The sequence below is a fragment of the Topomyia yanbarensis genome, chromosome 1 (assembly GCF_030247195.1).
Source record: "Topomyia yanbarensis strain Yona2022 chromosome 1, ASM3024719v1, whole genome shotgun sequence".
Taxonomy (NCBI): Eukaryota; Metazoa; Arthropoda; class Insecta; order Diptera; family Culicidae; genus Topomyia; species Topomyia yanbarensis.
The window spans coordinates 32,068,363-32,092,402 of NC_080670.1; the positions used below are offsets into that span (position 1 = coordinate 32,068,363).

Below are 24,040 nucleotides of genomic sequence, written 5' to 3' on the forward strand. Positions count from 1 at the left end.
CCGAGGTTTGAATTTGAACAATAATGAACGACGACTCGAAATCTTGAAACGAACTAGAAACCTGGCGTAAATTATCATAGTCATTGTGGCTTATGACAAAAGCTCGAGGAAAGCTCGGAAGTTCAGCTGTTCACGGGTCCGCTCAAGCGCTCTTTGATATTTCATACAATATAGAACAGGACATGTTCGCTTAGTAAGATTTATTCTCAAGCCATATTGGGTTGGTATCTACAGTAGGTTGTGGATTATTTTAAAAGTTTATTTTAAACTCGACGCGTTAGTTCAACGGAGCCGGTTACGATTTTCACATTGACAATAAGTAGGGGGACCCGGGTCTATTAAGACCGCGGGGGTAATTCGGATCCCCTCGATTTCTCAGAAAATGTAGGACTTTCTGAATGTGGTACATATTCGTGGCAGCGCTATTGTTAAACATTAATTTTGACAGATGAATATACTTTTTTGGTTTTTTAGAAAGGAAATACTCATGTCTCATGTTTTTGCCATCCTCAAAACAAAAATCATTATTAGAGTAAAACAGTTCTCAAAGCAACAAATAAAAATGAAAAAAATAATAGGTAAGTGTTTTGGAAAGCTTGAGGCTTCTATTTTATGGAATGATTTTTGTTTGGGTGAAAACACATATTTTCAAGACGCTCACCACTTTTGTGCGAAATGAGAGCGCAAGGGGCTATTCGGACCCCTTATTCCATCAACCACCGTTCAACGGCTTGCGGCTACGCACACGATTACATATGCCACAGCAAAGAAAATACATGATGCGCCAATCGACAGCTGTGACTAACCAGATTAAGTTTTTGTAACGCAATTTATTATTTAACTTAGAGTTTTGCAAATCGTAGGGTGATGAGCCCATTTGTACCATGTTTCTATTATCACCGTACCCATTTGAAGCCGTTGGTCAGAGCAGTGTCTGCCATCTTTGTTCAACGCATTGAGTCAACAGTCGGGTAGCGCAACAATAGGGGCACTCGATTCGAGTTTTCGTTGCGCTCTATCACAAGAATTCAGCTGTTTTCAGCGCATTTGTGTTATTATATTGGTTCTTAATAACGAAGCAAAGCTGTTGATGTAAATTTTTACGCATTCCATTAATTTTAAGGCGAGAAATTAACGAATAAGTGAGGCACCTAGCTTAGTATGCTGAAAATAGGCGCTTTACCCTATATGAACTTTTGTGGTACCAATATGTAGCTAAGATTTCAAACTAATTATTAGGACCTTTAACCGGTAAATTTTTTCTCATCTATCCACCTAAAATAGCAATTTGCTTAGGTAGATCCGAATAGCCCCGGGTTCCCCTAAGTGAAATGAAAAAGAACCTAACTTTTTCCAATAAGCTTAAATTTAAATGTTAAATTAAAATTAAATTATTAAATTTTCTTCAATGTTTCGTTTCGATTTTCAGAATTGTTCTGAAGTTTTCAATTACAATTCAAGATCTGGTTGACCGATTCGGCTCTTTGGGCACTTAAATTCAAGTTGGATAAAAACTTCTGAAAAATACTGTATGCTCGATTGGCACATTCCACGTGTTATATTTATTGCATAACAGGTGTTTCTTAAAATAAAATTTTATATGACATGACAAAAGAAAAAAAGGTTCAATATTCAAAATTGATTTTTGTTCCAATCAACAAAATAACTCGAATCTATAAATAAGGGTGGCACATTTCAATTTAGCTTCATTAGGCAAATTACTCGTAAAATTAAAATAAAGTATAAACAGAATCAAACAATAAAGAATTAAGAACATATGATATCAGAAATTTCCGTCCTCTTGGCTGAGACTCGAACCTATCATCCTTAATGACCCCGGCGCTAGCGCATTACGCCGTAATGCAGTACAACAATGGATTAAGATTGGTGAGTTTTAAATTTATACGAACATGAAATCACAAAATTTGAAAAATCCGATCCTCACCTGAACCGAAGAATATATAAATTAAAAAACAGAACTCGACGACTCTACCATAGATACAATACTGAAACCTCATAGAAGACCAATTCAAATGTCTGTCTCATTGGGGTAATCTTTTAAAGGCAATCTCCGTCATCGTCCGTCCAAAGGCCTACGACCTATTTCTACGTGTATATTTATTACAAAACCTGTTCAGTATTAAACAACATTTCTTATGTATTTGTTTTAATCAAAAATAATTCATGATACATTAAAATTTGTGATTTTATTTATAAGCCTTTTCAAAAAAATTTGCACTAGAAAAATATGTAAAAATGGATGGGAGTAGTTAACAACCAACATATTTTCAATGTTATAAATGAACAAAATTTTCTTAACCTCTGACCGGGAACTCTACTGACGCTCTTCTACCATCTGAGCCGTATACCAAAAATAATGTATTAGATTCACAGTCCGCACGCGATGGTCCAAGAACAGAAGCGAATATGCGAAAGGCACACGGTTATAAAATAGAATTTATACACGCGAAATTACATACACGTTAGCACACGCGGCATACAAGCACACATGAGATAGAACACGTTAACGTACAAATGCTTGAGCCCTTCGCGATGATACACACGTTCGCGAAGTCCCTGCACATACCGGAACCGTACACTGAATATCACATTCAGAATCACGGCCCGCTGCAATTGGCCTAAGGCAGTGTTTTAGCGGGCAATTGTAGTGTGTGGTTATGACGGGGAGCTCTTCCGAGAACGTAGCTCTACAGTAGGACAATTCTCGGAAAAAATTTTCATAACCTCTGAACTAGATCCATAAAAATGAAAAATAGCATCTCTCGATTTTGGGAATCAGTTCACAAGCACGCAAGCTGGCGATAATTTTTTAGATTCCAAATCTGTGAATTAGTTCAAGATTTATAGATTGGATTATGGACAAATCAACGGAAAGGCTAAACGCAGTTATCGAAATCATGAATTTCGTTCACGATTCCACGATTTATATAAAATGGATATTTACTATGAAATCACGAATTTCGAAACGCAATTTTTCTCCGTGTATCAATCAATCTCCAGTGAGCCGGTTTCGGTTTTGCATTTGATCGTAAAGTGAAACAAAAATGTATAATATAACCAGTCAATTCTCTTACGGAGCGATTCCCTCGATGTCGAAGTAGGTAAACCGGATCAGCACATAATCGAGCGGGTCACCGTAGAAGAAATAATTACACCGGATGTTCCTGTGTTGAGAGCCGTGAAAAGATAAAGCAAAACAGAGTTTGTGAAAGGAAAAGAAAGGAAATTCGACCGTTGCCCCTGATTGGGAAATGATTCTCGTTGATGATGATGATGTCGGATGATGCTGACAGCAGGAATGGGCAAAAGTGACATTTTGACTGTCGGGTGGTGATTTAAAAAGGCTCAGTTGGGACCCCTTTGCGAAAACAACACCACAAAGAAGCTCCCATTCCGCCATCAGTAAACCACACAGGCAGGTGGGCGGCACATCTCTTTGATGAATGTTACTGCGAAAGTGGCGATTGCTATTACACAACGCCAACGTCGTCACGCTGGGCCACTGACACGTTCGCTTTGTTTGCGTGAAGGTGAGACATTTCCGAGAAGAAAAACTAATTCTAACCTTGGATAGGCACCGGGGAAATTAGGTGACTGAATCCATCCCTGGTTGGTGGCATTCTTGAAGTAATGGAAACTACACTCCGACTGGTTCGGCTGGTGGCCCGTTGGGATGCCGAAATCTGTTGGGGAAGATGTTACCGATTACTGTCAGCTGGAAGAGACATTAAGGGAAAGCTTGCGCGCAAATTACTGGTTAGAAAAAAGAAATCCGCCGTGAATCCTTTGTTCTCGGTGTTGTTGAAGGTACTGCGAAATTCCAGCAGCAGCCGTGGTCCATTCGACAGAATTGGCTTTGGCAGGATGTCCCCGCAGAGTGTCTCGATCACCTCGTCCCGGCCGTCCTGGTGGGAAAATACCTGCGAATGAAGGAAAATGGTATCGCATTAGGGTCCCTGAGATAAGCTTCCACCGCGGGGGCGGTGGTGGTGGTGGTGCAACACTTAAAATTCACGTCGCATCAGATGACTGCGAAGATGGTTGATCTGGATACCCTACAAAGATCAGCTATTAAAATTTATTCTAACGACTTTTTCATTACATAAGTGGCGAAAATACGCTTATTCCCAGTTCCACTTTCACGTTCTGCTTTGGATTATTACGAAACGTGGTTTGATCTTTGTGGCGATGTCGCTATTGAATGCTGAGAAAAATACTTCCAAGAAGCGTGCGTGGGTGCAAACATTTGCTATTGATTTTCATTTCACTGGCTCCCTTTTTGGCCCGGCGGGAACTGAGTGAACGGAAATCTATTTCAATACTACATAAGAACTAGAGCGATCCTATTATGCAACATAGAAAGTGTGTAAAGTGCACCAAATTCAACAACCAAATCGCATTAAAATAAAGTAAACTTTGAACAAACAGCATGTATTCGTACCGTAAGCACCCTTTATTGACTTGAATGGAGGCAACTTTACAGCTTTAGAGTATTACCTCCGACTAACTGAACAGGGAGTTGGAACTTTGACACCGCGTCCCTGCAGATACTCTCCTTGTTTGAAAAGCCAACCCACTACCAATTTGGAATGAGTGTGTGGCTTTCGCGTGCCCCGTGGGTTATATATGTTACAATAGTCGAGAACCACGGATGGAAGCGCGAACGTCGTTCTAAGGGAAATGCATAAGCTTGGAAAGCGCACGTACTCGCAGTTAACGGATTATAGCCAATGTGTCGGTACTGTTTGTTTGAAATATTTATTTTGGATTGTAAATCTCTATAACGGAATTTCGGATTATTACTTTGAGCGCCGGTAGTAGCAAATGTTCGATTCAGTTTTGAAATTTACCGAATCTAGCCTGTGTTTGAGATGTTCTCATAGGTTTCAGTGGATTGGAACTAAAATGTAGGTTCGGTGATGGTTTCGTTGGTCCCCACGTTTTCTGTCACTATGGTAGACAAAATATGGAAATTTGACGTGCAAGCCGCAAGGAAGCAACTTGAGGCCGTAATTTTTCACCTTGCTTCTCAACGATTTCTGTTTTTTCTTATTTGTTCTTATATCATACAGGCTGTGATAACGGAGAATTGTAGTATTTTACTGGTTTGCGAATTTTTGTTTAATATTTTTAAAATTAGTGTCCATTTTTCATCATATACTCGTGGATAAAAATTTTTCATTTTTGTGATCTTCACGTATATTTCATTTCACTCAGATGCCACGTTGGTTTTCTAGTTGTTATTTTATTTTTTATTATTTTGCTTATAGAAGTTTTAACCTTAGGGTCATTCGCCTCTTTTCGGGATAGAGAAATCTCTCTTGAAAAAATCTTTAACCCTATGTGCAGGGTTGGGAATCGAACCCAGGTGAGCTGCGTACAAGGCAATCGATTTACCAACTACGCTATGCCCGTCCCCTTTTTTATAGTTGTTAAAGCACGACCTAAAACATTTTAATTGCATATTGGTGTGTTCATTCAAAGATTTAATCAAAGAGCGCATTTTGTGCACTGAACAAGGTTTTACCAATTAAAAAAAAACGTGTTTAGCACTCACTGATATATTGCTTAGGACTTAATAAGCACTTCAAGAATTGGTTTTAAAGCAAATCATCAAAATTACTCGAATCTATAAGTACGGGTTGAACAACTCAATTAAGCGTAATTTTTGTTTTTGTTAATCTACGAACACTACTGCACATGTTAGGATTTTGGGAGAATAGGAAACAAGCTAGAATAAGTCGGTATTGCTTCATCAGAATAGCCACCAAGAAATCATCGATAAAGAATAGCCGCAATTTTGGGAGAAAACAATCGCTTGATGTTTGACTTTTTGCTGACACGGCTTAGACTTATAGTGCACGAGGCGGAGCAGTTGATCAAGGTAGAAATGGAACTTGCTATTACAAAAGCTTCACACATACAGTTACATCATACGAGACATATAGTATTGATAACGTTCAACTTTTTAGCCGAGGCTGAAAGCTTCGTAACGAAGAACAATACACAACACGGCGTCGACTATGAAAACGTAAAAGGCGAGATCCCCATGTATAAGGACCTTGATCTAACGGAAATTCGCCTACACGATTTGGCACCTCGTACTAGTACGGATTATATTAAAACATTTAAATCGAAGAATGGCGAAGTAAATTGCCTGTCTCGTCTGCAAATTGTAGTATATGATTCTGACGGGGAGCCTTTCCGAGAACCTAGCTCTACAGCTCCAGTAGGACAACTCTCGAAAAAAAACAATAAAAATAAAAGAATGCGAAGTAAAATCCGTCACAAACGATACGAGGAGAAACTTTTTCCCTGGCATGCCCAACGGTGTTTGGGTGGTGCGAATGTGGCTGAACAGCAACTCACCATCTCACTTGACTTTCAAGGGCAGATCATCTCAAGGTGTTAACTACACTCAAACAACGCTATGCACATGCCCTGAGCAGACGCTCACTCGCTAGTTCTTTAACCAGAAGGCACACTCAGCCAAAATATCTTAAGAAAATTTGCCGAAACAACTAACGAAAATTCTTCTACTACAACCAACACCACCAAACAGCCGTCGATATCTGCTGATACACCACAGACAGCAGGCAAAAAAAAATAATGCCGGACAAACAATATTACACGGTATCCCCAAGCCAATAATTAACATATATTGGAAAGAGATAAACAAGAAAGAAAACGGTTATACTAGTGTCACTCGACAACACAAAAAGCGCCAAACAAGTAACAGCGAAAATCAAAGCTTTAGCGACGACGACATGGACACAAATACATGCGAGCAAGAAGGCATACGGAATGATCAGTGAGAGGTAGAGAATATACCTACCATTGCCTACCGCCAAGAATAAAGATTAACACAAGAAGCGGAAAGCAGTGCGCGTAGGATAGTCGACAGAAATTATATTCGATTATTATATCGTTGTGTATTATTTTCATAAAAGGCGAATGACACCTTAGTAAATAACAAAATATTTCATAGATAAGTTTACAAAATAGGAAGCAAAACGCAACGGAGAACAAACATTGAAAATAAATAACACAAAAATAGATAAAACGGATATGATAGAAATTTTGTTTTGTTAATAAAGTTTTAAAAATGTTGCTGATTTAGACCTTGAAATTGCCCCTAGTCAAAAGTTATACGTCAAAAAATCACCCATGTACTGTTATTGACTATTAAAATGCTATAAATTAACTATAACAGTTTGGTATAAACTAAAATAATCAATTTGCTAAAATATAGATCTGAATTTGTCTAAAATTTGTAAAATATTTCTATTGAAGGACTTGATTCTTTCTTTTGACACACGCGCATTATGGGATAATCAAACACGTCAATTCATGTATGCCAACCAGCTTGGCGCCTAAAACTACATCCGCATCATGCTATCAACTCGGTGTGGTGCCGAACCGCACCTGAGCTCAGCTATACGATCGTCTTCATTCTCACCTCTGAGACAGTAAATGTGTCTCCTCTCGTTAATCCGATTGAATCACTCAAAATTAAAAATGAATCGCTTTTGTCGCGGAACTGCAAAATGAGAGAAATTACAACGCAAGTTATTAAGAAGGCTATATAAATAACCCTCATGTGTGAATTTTCTCTTCCGTTTTTTTTTTCGAAGCACGAGAACGGGAGTACATCCTTCATCGAAGTGAACAGTTTTCATTGAATTACATTCTTTACCCACTTGCTTGCATTACTGATTCATTGATGGCCGAATATAAATGAATAAGGAACAATTTTGACAGTCGTAATTTTTGGGAGCTTCATTTGCAACGTTTTCAACAAGCTAAGTATTATGTGACACTGTATTAGCACTACAATACCAATTTTTTTTAAAAAAGACGTGCGACATTTTTTTTTACTTCACAACTCATTTACGACAAATGTTTACGTGTGATTAAAGTGATTAAACTTTAGAAAAATGCAGTTTTCTAGGGTGGTAATGCTAACTTTACTGTAAAGTTGGCGCTACTATATCAAATTTTTAAAAATACGTATGCGACAAATTTTTGGATTTCACAATTAATTTACGACAACTAAGCGACAATTAATACATGTGGTAGTGCTAACTTTATGCACTTGACGGATGTTACATTAGCGAAACAGAGTGGGGCAGAACGCTACTTTCGAATAATAGAAACTCTAGTAGTCTGGGTGTGTGTGCTGCAGTATTCACTGAAGTGTATTAGTTGAAACTTGTTTTGAAAAAAGTTTAAACCGAACCATGTGGTACGAATTCATAGAAGCTGTTGAAAAAAACTAACACATTTTTTCATTCTTCATTTCATGAGCTGTTCTTCATGGTAAATAGTTTCTTCTTCAATAAAAGCAACATGTATGAATGTAAAAACGAATCAAAATGAAATGTGATTTTCTTAATTTCTAATAGCTATAGATTTGTCGATTTGGAACCGGGGAGTGAGTCCAATTGCTCTTAAGTCGAAATGGTCTGATGTCTTGGTACTCCATCTCCCGTACAGGCAGGTGCAACGTAAACAGTATTTTTAGCATAATTGAATCAATACTGGTGGAATTGTTCGTATGTGTTGAAAATCAGTTTCAAACATGCTGATTTCAAAAAAATCTAGATTTTCTTTCTATCGATACGGGTTAAACAACTCCATAAAATATGATTTCTATGCATACAGGGGAAAAATAAACGACAAAGGCATGAGGATTTCTGTTTTTAAGTTGCTTACGAACAGAATCGTAAATATTAAGATTTTGGAAGAAAAGGAAGCCAACTAGCATAATCCTGTTCTCGGTACTGGTAGAGCGGGATTAGGAATGGGCGATGTCGATGCGATTTTATCAAAATCGATTTTTTCAGCTCGATAAATCGATTGTTGCATTCGACCTTTTCGGTTCGATGTTCCGACAAGATTCAATAAAACTTTTTTCCACAATCGATCTTTTTACCATCGATTTTTCCCGGCTCAATGTTTGACTACATCGATTTTTCCCGGCTCAAGGTTTGACTACATAGATTTTTTCGATTTAGAAAGCTTGATGAAGCAAAATCGATTTTTTTTATTTCAAAATGCGCCTCGCTGAGCGGGATACAATAACCCGCTAGCGTATGAAGAACCAGTTTTCTCTGCACAGCTTCATGATTTGGCATAGGAAGTTTTAACAGACAACGCGACAACCTTAAAAATAGAAACAAAAGAAAATAGAGACCACAAAAAATAGATAAAACAGAAGTGATGGAAATGAACATTTTTTGGTTAATAGTTTTTTTTGAAAATGATGCTTGTATAAAATTGTACTGCATCTAATTTAAAACTTTCAAGTTGCCTTTAATTGCCGCTGGACAAATGTATGCGGTACGAGTTCTTAAAAGACGTTGATAAAAACATTGCATTTTTCCATTCTTTAATTCATGAGCTGTTCTTTATGATAAATGCATTCTTCTTTGGTATTAGCAACACGTATGTATGTAAGAATAAATCAAAATTAATGTGTTTTCTTTTTATTTTTTATCTGCTATAAATATCGATGTGGAACCAAGGTATGAGCAATATTGCTCTTTGGTCAATATGACAGTTGAAGCGTAAATAATTTCATCTGATTCGAAAAGTATCGGGGTACTGATTTTCAAACATAATTGGATCAATCTTGGTAGAATTGCTCATCGGTGTTGAAAACCAGTTTCAAATCTGTCACAGCATTTACTATGCTTGCTTAAAATAATCTATAATTTATCTAAAGTGTCTTTAATATTTGTAATTTGATACAGTTATTTCGTTCAGAAAGAGTTCTAACTTTTGCTAAATTTGTTCCAGAACTTTAATTCAATATATATTGAAAATTTGCTCGATTTCGACTGAATTTTTTTCTAATTATTTGCAGCAGGTCATACAAAGTTGAAATAGACTGTCGTAATTCGGTCGTGAATTTCAACCCAATTTTCCAATAATATTTTCGGTTTTAAACAATCTTTACATCTCAGCTGAAATGGTCTAAATATTTCCAAAATTTGGACTTTTTGAAAATAAGTCAAATTTTTCATAAAATTTAACACACTGCCTATCTCAAAGTTTGCGATTAAAAATTGCCGAATTTGTATTTCGTATAATTTATTTTGTCAATTATTTTCAGAATTTTGATGCAACTAAAGTCGTGCAAGTGGCCCTCTCGCAGGTTGATGGGATTGACGGTATTGTAAACATCATCAAGCCACAATATATTCAATAGAGTTATGTAAATATAAGGACCTTCGCTCTTTTTAGTTTTTATTTGCACCAAGTTCTACTACTAGAGGTTAATTAGTTCTCATGTTAATAATCCACCAAACATTATGACTACTGAGGATTTGATTTATATAAGAAGCCCGCTTCAAGATGTTGATTACAATACGCCTCGATAGTGGTGTGTCGAGGAGGCCGGGAGGGCTGATATGAGCCTTTTTTTCTGTTCTATACCTTTCCTCTATTTACCAGCTCATAACCAACAATCAACCAATAACAAATAGATAATTGAGAAAGGATGTGCTATGTGTGGTGATTGGCTTTTCAAGTATTAGTAGTGTTTGAAGTACTAATGTATGTCTCATGTGATGATCATAACTTCAGCTGTATCTTGTACCTATCTAATCTATTACGTCTCTCATATATTGTCTTTTATTTCTTCTTTTCGAGTCCTATACTGCCATTCTACACCCGCCTTCAGCTGAATCAACAACGATGGTGATAGTGAACGTCTTAACACTCACACATTCTCAAACGCGGTCTCAGCGGGAACCTACAAAAATGCCATCGTGCACGCGATTACGAATCGGTCACGTCCGAAAGTCTATCCTTGATCCTAGAAGCCTAGGTCCATGCCTTCAGCTGGACCAATTAAGACCGGGAACCCTATCGATATAAACGATCCCACTCTCTGCCAGAATTCAAACCGCGCACTGAAAATTTAATATCAGACTCACGGTTCGCGCAACCATTCAAGAACACACGTTACAAAATCACGTCAGCGCACAAACGTTAGAGCCCCTCGCGATTTTCCAAGCAGCCTACGAACTCGCAAACATGATTACACCCCGGTGATAAGGTGAAAATCTCAGCACTCATAAACTTACCAACACGATCTCAAGTGTCAACCTACAAACTCCCGCGCTCGCGCCATCATGAATCGGGATCGTCCGGAAGTATCTATCCTCGGTACAAACAATCTAGGTCCTTGTTAATTATTAAAAAAATAATAAAATTGAAAAATAACTACCATATCCACTAGACAAAACGTTCCATGGCGACATGACCGGAAACTCTAGTGATATGGGGTAACTCTCTCCCTGTCAGAATGTGATCCGTACACCGAAAACTAAAGATCAGAATGACGGTCCGTGAATATATAAATCGCCGCAGGGTTTCAAAATCCAATTTATACACGCGAAGTCACATACACGCGAGCACACGGGACAAACACGTCAACATACGAACGCTTAAGCCCTTCGCGATCATCTACGCACACCTATGCCCGCGATCGCGTAAACTTGATAACACTGCGGCAATTGTGTGAACGTTTTAGTACTTACGAAGTTACAAACGCGATCTCAAACGCAAACCCGCAAATGCGCGATCATGAATCGGTCACGTCTGGAAATCTTTAACCTTTATTCTAGCAATTTAGGTCCATACATTCAGTTGGACCAATCAAAAAAAAAAAATAAAGCTCATATCCACTAGACCACGCGTTCTACGACGACATGATTGGGATCTCTAATGATATGGAAGAGCCCACTTCCTTCTGGAATCTGAACCGTACACAAAAAATTAAGTATCAGATTCACGGTCCGCGCGCGATCATTCTAGAACACACGCGAATATGCGAAAGGCACACGGTTATGAAATAGAATTTATGCACGCGAAGTTACACGTTAGCACACGCGACATACAAACGCACACGCGATCGAGCACATTAACGTACAAATATTCGAGCCCTTCGCGATGATACACGCGATTCCGAGTCCCTACGCCCGCACATGCCTGAACCGTACAAAGAATATCACATTCAGAATCACGGCCCGCTACAATTGGCCTATTGCAGTGTTTTATTGGGCGACATTGCCTGTCTCGTCTGCAAATTGTAGTATGTGATTCTGACGGGGAGCCCTTCCGAGAACCTAGCTCTACAGCTCCAGTAGGACAACTCTTGGAAAAAAAAAAAAAAAAAAAAAAAAAAAAAAACTAAAGTCGTGCAAGTGGCAAATTTGGGAGATTTTTGTTGACGTTGTACATTATCCTAGTTTTAAACATGAGAGATCGTTTTTAAAACAGTCGTAAATCTGTTATAAATTTATCCTTAATTTGTCAGTGAAATTTTTGCCTCTTTTAGACAAGTCTAAAGAATTTTAATATATAATATTAATTTAATACAATATCAATATTCACTAATTTTACGCAAACTGCAGAAAATTTTCTAACTTGGCAAATTTGTAATTGGTACAATTTATATAACGTATACTGCATTATTACAAAACTGTAAATTTGTTATTTTACCTCGCGTTTGTGCACATAACATTTTTGCTTTCGAATAAATTTAGTAAATAGGATTCAGCTTCAAAATTGTCCCTTGTTTTAGTAACATAACTTATTTATCGGGATTGAAAATAATTAACCGAACGTTTAAATTATTTTCAATCGGCTTTGAAGGCGGTTGCTTTGACTTGGTGGACATTAGTGTATACGCAAAATTATGAAGGTCTCACGTGGCTTCTTGTGGAAGCACAACGTAACACATTCTTGTCGGACAGAAAATAAAACAATCAGCTGAACATTTTTCGCTTTTTTTTTCGTGCAGCATTACAGCAGTCAATTTTTATGTCCTGCTCCATTTTAAAAGCGTGGTTGTTAGCAGCACATTGATTTTTCTGGATAATATCCCACTCTTCATCATTAGTAGAATTTTCCACCACATTTTTTTCCACGCAGATGCTGTTGGGTTCGTTTTGTTTTCAGTTTCCCGCATCAAATAAAGTAATTAGGCAGCAAAGGGAAATATGCGAGCCGTTCCATTTCAATCCGGCCTGTTTGGTTGAATTTACGAACTATAATTGTATGGGCAGAAACGAGACCAACCAACCCACCTCCCAACCCATGTTCTCGGTTGCTAGTAGCGCCTTAAGGCCAAATGAACGGTAAACAATTTTACAATTTTACGTTATTCCTGCAGCCAGAGTCAGGATCTTTCTACGATAGCGAAGGATGTTGAAATTTGGCACACTTTCACACACACACAAACTTTGAAACGTGATTCTGCTCCTCGGTTGGCGATAATAGGAGCGCCATAAATGACACTGCCAATAAAATGTACTAGCCAAATTTTGTGTTCCTGTAGTAATAGAAGTCATAAGGAAAATTGAATCGCTTTCGCCAGTTTCCGAAGACGGGCAGTGGCTTCTAACTTTTTTTTTGGTTTCACCCCTTCGAATAAAAGTTTTATCGACACTTTGCTTGGCGTGCGCTTGCTGGCCAAAATGGATACCCTGAAGTTGGATAAATTGAATTGGCTAAAGTACGTTAGTGTAAGTGATCAACCCTATTAATGAAAGCGCCGGGAAAACGTCTGTTTGCTCGGCTTGGGAAGGGAACCCTTGACGCCATCAAGTGCGATTCAAACATCACGTTCGAAACGATATGAAAAGCTACATCATAGAAGAAGCATGACTTCTAGTTCAATAGCAATTCTCGAATCACGTTTTAACCTTTTGTGTGTCGGAATTGAGTTCTTACTGAGAGGGCATAGTAATATGATAGGGTGAATTAGACGTAATATTTTGCTACTCACCATCAGAATATCCGTCTCGCCGCATTCGTTTGGTTCCAGCTTGGAAGGCAGCCTGAATTCCGAGAATACGATCTGGAAGAATCAAAAATAGATAATATACAGTCAACAGCGGAATTGGTCCGACGATCATTCCGACTAACTAACCTGAATACGTTCGAGACCCTGACCGACAAACTCGTACTGGTAGCAAATCGCCGAAGGGAATAGACCGGAATGCTTCGAATGGGACGGTGCTATGCTGCCATTCCGAGCTCTGCCGGAGCTGAACACTAATCGGGTGCAGTGGGGTGATCCTGGAACAATGGGAAACGATCAAACTTTATGACAAATGCGAATCACAGCAGCGGTGGGTTGGATTAGGCGGGATGTCGAGAAAAGAACACCTCCCTTGAAACTGTGAGGGAGTAGCTACACTTCTGCTGATAATTTTGAATGTTTCCATAACTTTTTAGCAAGGCACGCTTTCCTTTTTGCAAACAGACAGCATGGTGCAATTTGCGGAAAACTTTGTACCAAGATTAGATAATTTAATTAAAGTCCGGACGTCGTCACAGAGGGGATGCAATTTTAGCTGGCTAATATATTGCGAATCAGGCAAAAGTGGCGTGTGTTAGTTTAAACTTTTTATGGATTTCAGTCGTTTTCGCTTCAACGTCAGTTTCCAGGCGAAGAAGCTCATCTGGGTGTCATCTGCGAAAAGACTCCCGCCGGCGGGCGTGCCGGGTCAACGTTGCTAAACGAGAAAGTGAGTGAGCTGGAGTGAACGGAAATGGGACTAATTAAAATGGGTGGGAAGTTTTCGCCAAGTTTGTAACGTGTTTAGACACTCTTTGGCACTTGATATCGGAGCGGCAGCAAGTGGTTGATGTCGAACTTTGTCGTTAGGGCTTCTGTCAATGGTGCTGGCAGGGAATGGCGTGTTAGTGGAACTAGTCAATATGTATATGACAGTTTCGTTTCGTATAAATTGAAGCATTCAGGTCTTAAAACATTTTCAACTTTTACGTCATATTTTACGTGTCGAATTGGTCTCATCAGTATCTGGCGGACCAACTTGATCACCAGAAAGACGCTAAGTTTAATATCGAGACACTAATTACAAGCAAGCACAGTTGCGAAATCGAAATATGCTTCGACTAGCAAGCTAATGCGTTGCACTTAAGGATGTCAGTTACACAAGGAAGTAATCTATAACCCCTCATATTCACACCATTCACCAATGTTGAAATTAACAGATCTGTGAAAATTGCTGTTCACAGACAACTCATATGTCTTCGAAATCTCAATTATATATACTAAAAACTAATATATATCTTGTCAAATATTAGCATCCATCATCGAATTCCTGGTCTATTACGGGACCAATGATCATCGATACGTTTTGGAAACTAAACAGTCAGAAGCAATAAATAAACATGACATACCACCAACGCAAAACGAAGTAAGTGAAAAGTAGCTACCTCTGTTTACCTTAAATAGCCATCCACATCACCGGTTTGGTGAAATGTTTAACCCCTCACCTTACCCCCGACGCTACCGAGATGACGCATGACCCCTATCTCTATCTCTTCATCTACTACTTCTGCCGAAAGTACCAGTAAGCAGGACACCGATTACTCAACCGTAAAAATATCTGCCTTGTGTCGAAGGAATCGAAACGAGATTGCCAAACGGAGCCGACGTTATCTCGCCGCGGACTCTGTTTGTTATGCTCTCTAACCTCGTCAAACTTTTGTTGTTCGATAATAATAACCAGCGCACAGAACCGGAATAAAAATAGCAACCGTGAAGTCAGTCTCCCCCCTCTCAACGGCTGTACTGTGTTTTACGATCAAAGATTGAGTTGATGAGACAATTAAACTGTGCGAGTATCTGATAAACAAATGAACTATTTTTACCGATACATTTTATAGAAACACGGACCCCCCCCCCTGCCTTCCTCGTTCCGCGAACGACTTTTCACACCCCACCCCATTCTATTCCGTGTACCGATTGAGTCAGTAGGTATAAGCGACTCGAATCCTGCCAATTTCAAGCTGCCAAACCGGAACCCGACATACACGCGGAAATGTGGGCCGCGCCGGGGAAGTCGATTTACGTCAGCGAACGCAACCACACACCACAAAAGCAAAAGAAGAATGGGTTGAGATTTTTTAGCGAATGTGTTGTTCTTGAAAGAAAAAGCTATTTGAATGATCCTTCTATGAATGGGGCCCCGCTCAGAGTGCGGTGAAACGGATTTTTTGAATTGCGCGTTGGAAATGTGGATGGTTGTTTTAGCAGCCGCCTTGCAAAGTAACAGAGGTCACGGCGACGAGTGTGGCGATGTGCGCGCTCAGCCGCATCGACGCGTGTGTACCGACGAATCCCAATGAACCTTGTCAAGTATTTTCCTATTTTGTACGATTCGGGGAAGTTGAGTGACCACTTCAAGACTGTTTTGGAAATTAGAGTGGCAGTTTTGTTTTCATTGCGAAACACGTCAGGTTTCTGCTTAGGAAGAGCGTTTCTGACAGGAAGAAACGCTCCTTGAAGTCTGTTTTCTTCCGTTGATCAGGAAAATGCATCTTGAAAAATAGTTTCTTTTACAGCCGGGTTGAAACGTCGGTAGTTACTTCACTCAATTTCAATCTTAAACACTGACTATTATGAAGGAGTTTATTCTCTCATTGGAAGTATTGTTACTTGGTTGTTTCAGTCATAGTTCGGTTCCACAAGGAAGTCAGTTATGCTTCTTGATAATTTGACTATTTATGAATGCTCTAAGTAACCAATTTAAAACAGCTCAAAATAGGTTACTAAGATTGGCGAGACTCAATGTTTATAACAGAACAAAAACTGTATTTACTATATTCCGTTACTGGATACGAGTTCTGTATTTTGAAAAATCCTACTAATACTGGAATTCCAATAACAAGTAACAAATTAATAAATTCATATTAACAGTTCGAAACGGAATATAATATTAGTAAACAAATTGTAAACAACTTTTGAAATTGCTTCTACGAAGGGTAACGATATGAATTAACGTGTATTTTTAATTGAATTACACTCATCATAATAAATAACAACCTGTGTTACAATCTAGAATCCCATATTATTAAAAATTAATAACACAAATAATACATGCAATTTATTGACGTCATTCGGGTAAAAAAGAGGATGTGGCAAATGATGTGAAAGTTTATGAAACCGCGGAAGGAAATGTTGAAAAACACATGTTTTTTCAGCAGCTGCGTCTGGCTTTGTACTTCGATGTCATCGTCGTCGCCAGAGTGTGGAATTGAAGTTGTGCATTCCGGCCCATGTGGTCGCTTGGGTGTGCGACGATCAAGTTTGCGCTTAGGAGCATTTTTTTGGATTCTTTTTTCATCATGTTTTTTTTCATTATCTTCTTCAACAACTCTTTAAATTAATATACTGTTAATTCATACAAAATATCTGACGCGCTTTCATTCATGACGAGCACGTAATGTTTTGAACGGAGCCTTGAACTATTTAGAGGCTGATCGAATACCGGCGCCATCTTGAACAGATGCTATTGCGTCCTTTATGTTATCTTCACTTCGTTTTGGCCTTATGCGCACGACATTACGCACAACTTTCCTGTCAAAATAATTCGTATTTACATTATAGGAGTGACCTATAGTGTCCCCAAACGGCTGACTTATTGTACTCCCAAGGGTATAACTATTTTACCCCATTCTACTCCAACAAATAATAAATAATGAATAATAAAATAATAAATTGTATATAATGATATGAAAATTGCTAATTGTTGATTATTAATTGTTAATCGTTCATTAATCGTTGATTGTTAATTGTTAATCGGTAATTGCTAATTGTTAATTGCTTATTTTTATTTGTTAATTGTTAATTTATAATTGTTAATTGTCAATTGACAATTGACAATCGACAATTGACAATTGTCAATTGTCAATTGACAATTGACAATTGACGACAATTGACAATTGACGACAATTGACAATTGACGACAATTGACAATTGACGACAATTGACAATTGACAATTGACAATTGACAATTGGTAATTGGTAATTGGTAATTGGTAATTGGTAATTGGTAATTGTTAATTGTTAATGGTAAGTGGTAAATGGTAAATTGTAAATAATAAAAAATTCAAAAAATTGATTGAAAATGGTTTATAATGAATAATAAATAATAATTTAAAATATAAAAATTAAAAACAAAAACTATAAATAATGAGTAATAAATATTGAATAATAAATAACTCAAGTAAAAAATGTAAAATAACAAATTATGAGAAATGAATAAAAATGGCAAATATAAAATAACTGACAAATAACGAATAAGTTGCGATTATAAAATAACAAATAAATAAAAATAAATAACCAATAAGAAATTACTAATAACCAGTAACAAACCACAAATATCAAATAAAAAATAGCGAATAACGAATAACAATTTGTTTTTGAACGCTCCTAGCAATAATCTTTGTCTCATATTCCATGAAGTTCTGACGGAAAGGACGGATCATATTTCACCGAAAGTCTTTACAATCGATAAATGCTTAAAAATTCATTTTCACTAGAGTGGATACACAATGTTCCTAGTTGCCGTCGCTAGTACCCTGATCAAACCTTTCCGCATATCTGGCCTAGTTAGTTTAAAGCTCGCTTTAGCTGAAATTCAATTCGGCTCAAAAACTGATGGTTTGGCAAGCAATCTGTCCCTATGGAAAGTTTTGCAATAAAGTTGGTTTTTGTGTCTCGAATTCATTCTCATCAGTAACTAGCTCCAACTTGGGGCAGGTTATGAAATAAATCCAAACTAATGCCAAAATTGGCACCGGTTTAGACTCTATATTCAAACTGTTACACAAATGGTCGATTCCGAGTGCGCTCGAAAAATTTTTGTTATAAATTTCGCCCTTTGAAAACCGAACATCGACTTTAAAATTCCTTTCATTGGTATTTCATTTTATTTATAAACTTCTAAAAAATACTTTTGCAATACACTTAATGGACCGTTGTCTTCGATTTCACGCAGTGTGTGACGCAAATCTACGGACGATGACGGTGTCGATTTCTTTTAACCTTCGCTCGTTTACTGCCGCTGTACGCATAAATGTCCCATGTGCTATGGGATTCCCTATATACATGGGACAATTTTGCGCTTTCCATCACTTTCCACACCAACAACGAATTTCGATTTACCGACATGTTTAACATTGTCTAGTGCTGCTTCAATGTTGCTTCAGCGTAATAGTCATCATTTCCACTTAATTTATGGTGCGAAAATGTTGAGTACGATTCGTCTTCTAAAATGATGAATTTTCCAATCGTAAAGTGTTTACGCTGAAGTGTACCGAAGCAAATTGGTATTTTTTTCATGTCGTTTCGCTGCATGTTTTGGTGCACACTTACGTTTATGGTAAATTATGTTTTTTTTTTCTTCCTAATGCAGTGGACAGCTAAGTTTGAAATACTAAATTTTAGCGCCAATTGGTGTGTTGAATGTTCAACCTTGCTTTTGACACTTGACAGCACATTTTCTAGAACTCGGTTTTGATGGGTTGACCCCATTTCCTTTTTACTTTCAGGCTTTTCACCACCACGATAATTATCATTGGCGGTTGTACAATAGCCGTAAAGGATGAAGCCTAATTATACACTTAGTAACGGCATATTTTAATATACCAGCTCTTCCATGCAAAGGCATAACGTTTAAAGGTTTGATTCAAAAACCGTATTTAAGAAAAAGAATTTTTAAGTAGGATTTTTTTTAATAGGCCCAAGATGAAGCTGTCGAATTACACAGAAAGTTCTTTGTGTGGCAAGCGATCTGTAGATGTGTCAAAATAAGCCAGCTTTTTTTATTAAATCTGGAACCGTCTAGCTCCAAAAGTGACTTCTTCAGATCTCATGAAGGTCTGAGACTAGCTTTGTACTACTTTTGATTTTCCTGCTTTGCTTTGCCGCCGATGGATCAAAAGCCTTTGTCATTGTGTTTATTATATTCATTACGCATTATAAGCATGTCGTTTGCAATTTGCATTTAACCCAATTATGGAAACGTGTTTATTAGGGAAAATGGAAATGATCCTTGAAGTGTTAATAAGAAGTAATACTCCCGGTGGCCGGCTGTTTGGAGTTCGAATTGCTCGTTTCGAATCATCGGAAATTGATCGGGAGCTACTTTCGTACATATTGCTAAGATCATATGGTCTAAAGATAGATACCTCTATTTTATTCCACGTGGCTTTATTCTTCTATGTAACGCCCCGCGGAAGAACTAATAAAATGCTTACTCCCAAGTATCATACAATTGGTTCAATATGCAATTTCAACAGGCTTTGACCAGTCATGCGAAACTCACGGCGGTCAAATAAGCTAAGCTAAGATATTGCGGAGAACTCTAGGAGAACTCACTCTCAAAATTGAAAATCTGAATCGCGACCACTCATAAATTTGCAAATTACCACACGGTTGTGCAATACAATTGACATACGCTCAGTTAAATACCCACACGCGAAATAAAAATGCTAACGCGATCAAACACGTTCACATAAAAACGCTCGAGCCCTTCACGATAATTCATGGATACGTACGCCTGTAATTCTGCTGTCATGAAAACGATCCTGTGATTAAGGGGACGTATTAGCACCTACAAGTTTAAAAGCGCGGTCTCAAACGAAAACATATAAACGCTCGTTTCCACGCGATCATGATGTCTCCACATCACCACATCGGAATATCATAATCGATATCACAATCAAAATCACAACCCGACGTAGCCGGCCTTAAGCAGTGTTTTAGTGGATATTTCCAGTCTCGGTTGCAATTGTGATACGGGGATAGCTCTACAGCTCCAGTTGCACCACTCGCGAAAGAAAAATGTCTCAATATTATTTTATTCAAATTTTTAGTAGGCCACCTGCAGTAGGCTTCGAGCAGCGTTTGGCAAGGAACATTTTTCGGGTTTTCCTGAAACATGCTTCCACCGTACATTCTAATAGAACAAGCGATCACGGTCGCCATGTTTTGTAGAACGTACATTCTACGGCTGATTATTTTTGTAGTAATTCAGTTCATGGAATTCTCCCTCTCGCAGGTTGATGGGATTGACGGTATTGTAAACATCATCAAGCCACAATAGATTCAATAGAGTTAGGGTGATGAGCCTATTTTGGCACCATTAGGGAGAGGGTCGCACTATTTTTGAACAACTTTAAAAGAAGCCATATTATCTATAACCTTTCTCAGAATAAAATATCAGAGTACTGTTTCTTAAACATCTATATAATGCTCATTTAGCAGAATTGCCTCAATTTTCAGTATAAATGAAAATAAATATTCCATTCTGTGCATCTATTCCCACCTCAACGATCCAATTATCGCCTCATGGGTGTGCCAATTTCCACCTCATCGAAAAACAATCTAGTTGAAACGCAATGCCTCATATTCCATTTGCGTCGATTCGAACTAGGTATCCAGATCATGGACGCCAACGTGTTATTTGTAAAACGAATCATTCTGCTTTTTTCAGCCGATCAAAACAAACGTAAACATCACGCACATCAATGAAACTCATCAGCTGTTAGTAGAAGAGCGCCCAGAATTGCGCACGCAGAAAAAAAACCATTCGAAGGTTAGCAACTAGAATGACAAGTTTCACAACACACATTGCTTTCTCGAGATCGAATTGTATGTGCAGATGAAAATAAAATATCTGCAATCAACAATTAGTTGAATAACTTGAAGTAATTGATTACTTATACCTGAAATTGCATTACATTATATTTACAAGTTCATGTTTTGGTTTGGCCGCACTGGTGATTCTTTTCTGTATGATGGATACAAAAAGTTGGTTTTGATTGTGGTAGTGTATCAGCAAAACATGCCAATAATAGGAACCCCCGTATTTAGTTTTATCCTATTATAACACTAGGCCTATTCTAGTGTTTGACGAGCGATTTTAAAGTGAAATTATCATAAAAAGGTTCTCCAGCTAAAATAAAGGTATGTATTAGTGCAATGTTTAGTATATTTGTGCTGGAATAACGAGATATGAGGCGGTAAATGCTGGCTCGTAAAAGTTTATTTTGCTAAGCGCCGTTGCATCCAGTTTCGGTTCACTACGTGAGTGAGGCGGATTAGTAGATATTTCAATAAGGTGATTTTGTTTTAATTGAGAGGCTGAGAGTAAGAGTGGGTTAAAATTTTGTTCAGAGCAAAAGTGGGTTAAAATATTCTGTTAGATCAGAAATGGTATAGTCATGACACCTCAGGCAAAAGTGGATCAAATATTAATTCGCGCAAAAATGGTTCGACAAAATTTTCAGGGCAAGACTGGTATAGATTATTAACCCATTTTTGCGCTAAGAAAAGAATCAGAATTTTCTTATTCGGACTTGTGGGAAATGAAATTTTTTTTAAATTTTTCGATGCCTTAGAAATCGTGTAATATGGGATCCGTATAGGTCAATAGGCATCGGAAATTGACGATTGCCGCCATTTTGAAATCCAAGATGGCGACTTCCGGTTCCCACAAAGTAGTGAGAACCACCATCAATATGGGTGTCATTTGAAAGGGGATGGTGAGCAGACATCGAAAATTGACCTTCACCGCCATTTTGAAATCCAAGATGGCGACTTCCTGTTACCATAAAATAGGGAGAACCACCATCAATATGGGTGTCATTTGAAAGAGGATGATCAGCAAACACCGAAAATTGACCATTTCCGCCATTTTGAAATCCAAGATGGCGACTTCCGTTACCACAAAATAGTGAGAACCACCATCAATATGGGTGTCATTTGAAAGAGGATGGTGAGCAGACACCGAAAATTGACCACCACCGCCATTTTGAAATCCAAGATGGCGACTTCCGGTTACCACAAAATAGTGAGAACCACCATCAATATGGGTGTCATTTGAAAGGGGATGGTGAGCAGACATCGAAAATTGACCACCACCGCCATTTTGAAATCCAAGATGGCGACTTCCGGTTACCACAAAATAGTGAGAACCACCATCAATATGGGTGTCATTTGAAAGAGGATGATCAGCACACACCGAAAATTGACCATTACCGCCATTTTGAATTCCAAGATGGCGACTTCCGGTTACCACAAAATAGTGAGAACCACCATCAATATGGGTGTCATTTGAAAGGGAATGGTGAGCAGACATCGAAAATTGACTTTCACCGCCATTTTGAAATCCAAGATGGCGACTTCCGGTTACCACAAAATAGTGAGAACCACCATCAATATGGGTGTCATTTGAAAGGGAATGGTGAGCAGACATCGAAAATTGACTTTCACCGCCATTTTGAAATCCAAGATGGCGACTTCCGGTTACCACAAAATAGTGAGAACCACCATCAATATGGGTGTCATTTGAAAGGGAATGGTGAGCAGACATCGAAAATTGACCACCACCGCCATTTTGAAATCCAAGATGGCGACTTCCGGTTACCACAAAATAGTGAGAACCACCATCAATATGGGTGTCATTTGAAAGAGGATGGTGAGCAGACAGCGAAAATTGACCTTCACCGCCATTTTGAAATCCAAGATGGCGACTTCCGGTTACCACAAAATAGTGAGAACCACCATCAATATGGGTGTCATTTGAAAGGGAATGGTGAGCAGACATCGAAAATTGACTTTCACCGCCATTTTGAAATCCAAGATGGCGACTTCCGGTTACCACAAAATAGTGAGAACCACCATCAATATGGGTGTCATTTGAAAGGGAATGGTGAGCAGACATCGAAAATTGACTTTCACCGCCATTTTGAAATCCAAGATGGCGACTTCCGGTTACCACAAAATAGTGAGAACCACCATCAATATGGGTGTCATTTGAAAGGGAATGGTGAGCAGACATCGAAAATTGACCACCACCGCCATTTTGAAATCCAAGATGGCGACTTCCGGTTACCACAAAATAGTGAGAACCACCATCAATATGGGTGTCATTTGAAAGAGGATGGTGAGCAGACAGCGAAAATTGACCTTCACCGCCATTTTGAAATCCAAGATGGCGACTTCCGGTTACCACAAAATAGTGAGAACCACCATCAATATGGGTGTCATTTGAAAGAGGATGATCAGCAGAAACCGAAAATTCACCTTCACCGCCATTTTGAAATCCAAGATGGCGACTTCCGGTTACCAAAAAATAGTGAGAACCACCATCAATATGGGTGTCATTTGAAAGAAGATGAT

General features: G+C 38.3%; 1 protein-coding gene across 6 annotated transcripts in view; it reads right to left on the reverse strand.

Annotated features, from left to right (window-relative positions):
- Positions 1 to 24,040, reverse strand: part of LOC131677292 (suppressor of lurcher protein 1) — a 97,325-nt gene that overhangs the window by 7,728 nt on the left and 65,557 nt on the right. For all 6 annotated transcript variants that reach the window (XM_058957017.1, XM_058957015.1, XM_058957014.1 and 3 more), the window contains exons 3-7: positions 13,967 to 14,115; positions 13,823 to 13,894; positions 3,776 to 3,941; positions 3,587 to 3,704; positions 3,096 to 3,185 (exon numbers count right to left, since the gene is read on the reverse strand). In XM_058957017.1, the coding sequence (XP_058813000.1) occupies positions 3,096 to 3,185; positions 3,587 to 3,704; positions 3,776 to 3,941; positions 13,823 to 13,894; positions 13,967 to 14,115 (595 nt within the window). The remainder of the gene's footprint in view (positions 1 to 3,095; positions 3,186 to 3,586; positions 3,705 to 3,775; positions 3,942 to 13,822; positions 13,895 to 13,966; positions 14,116 to 24,040) is intronic.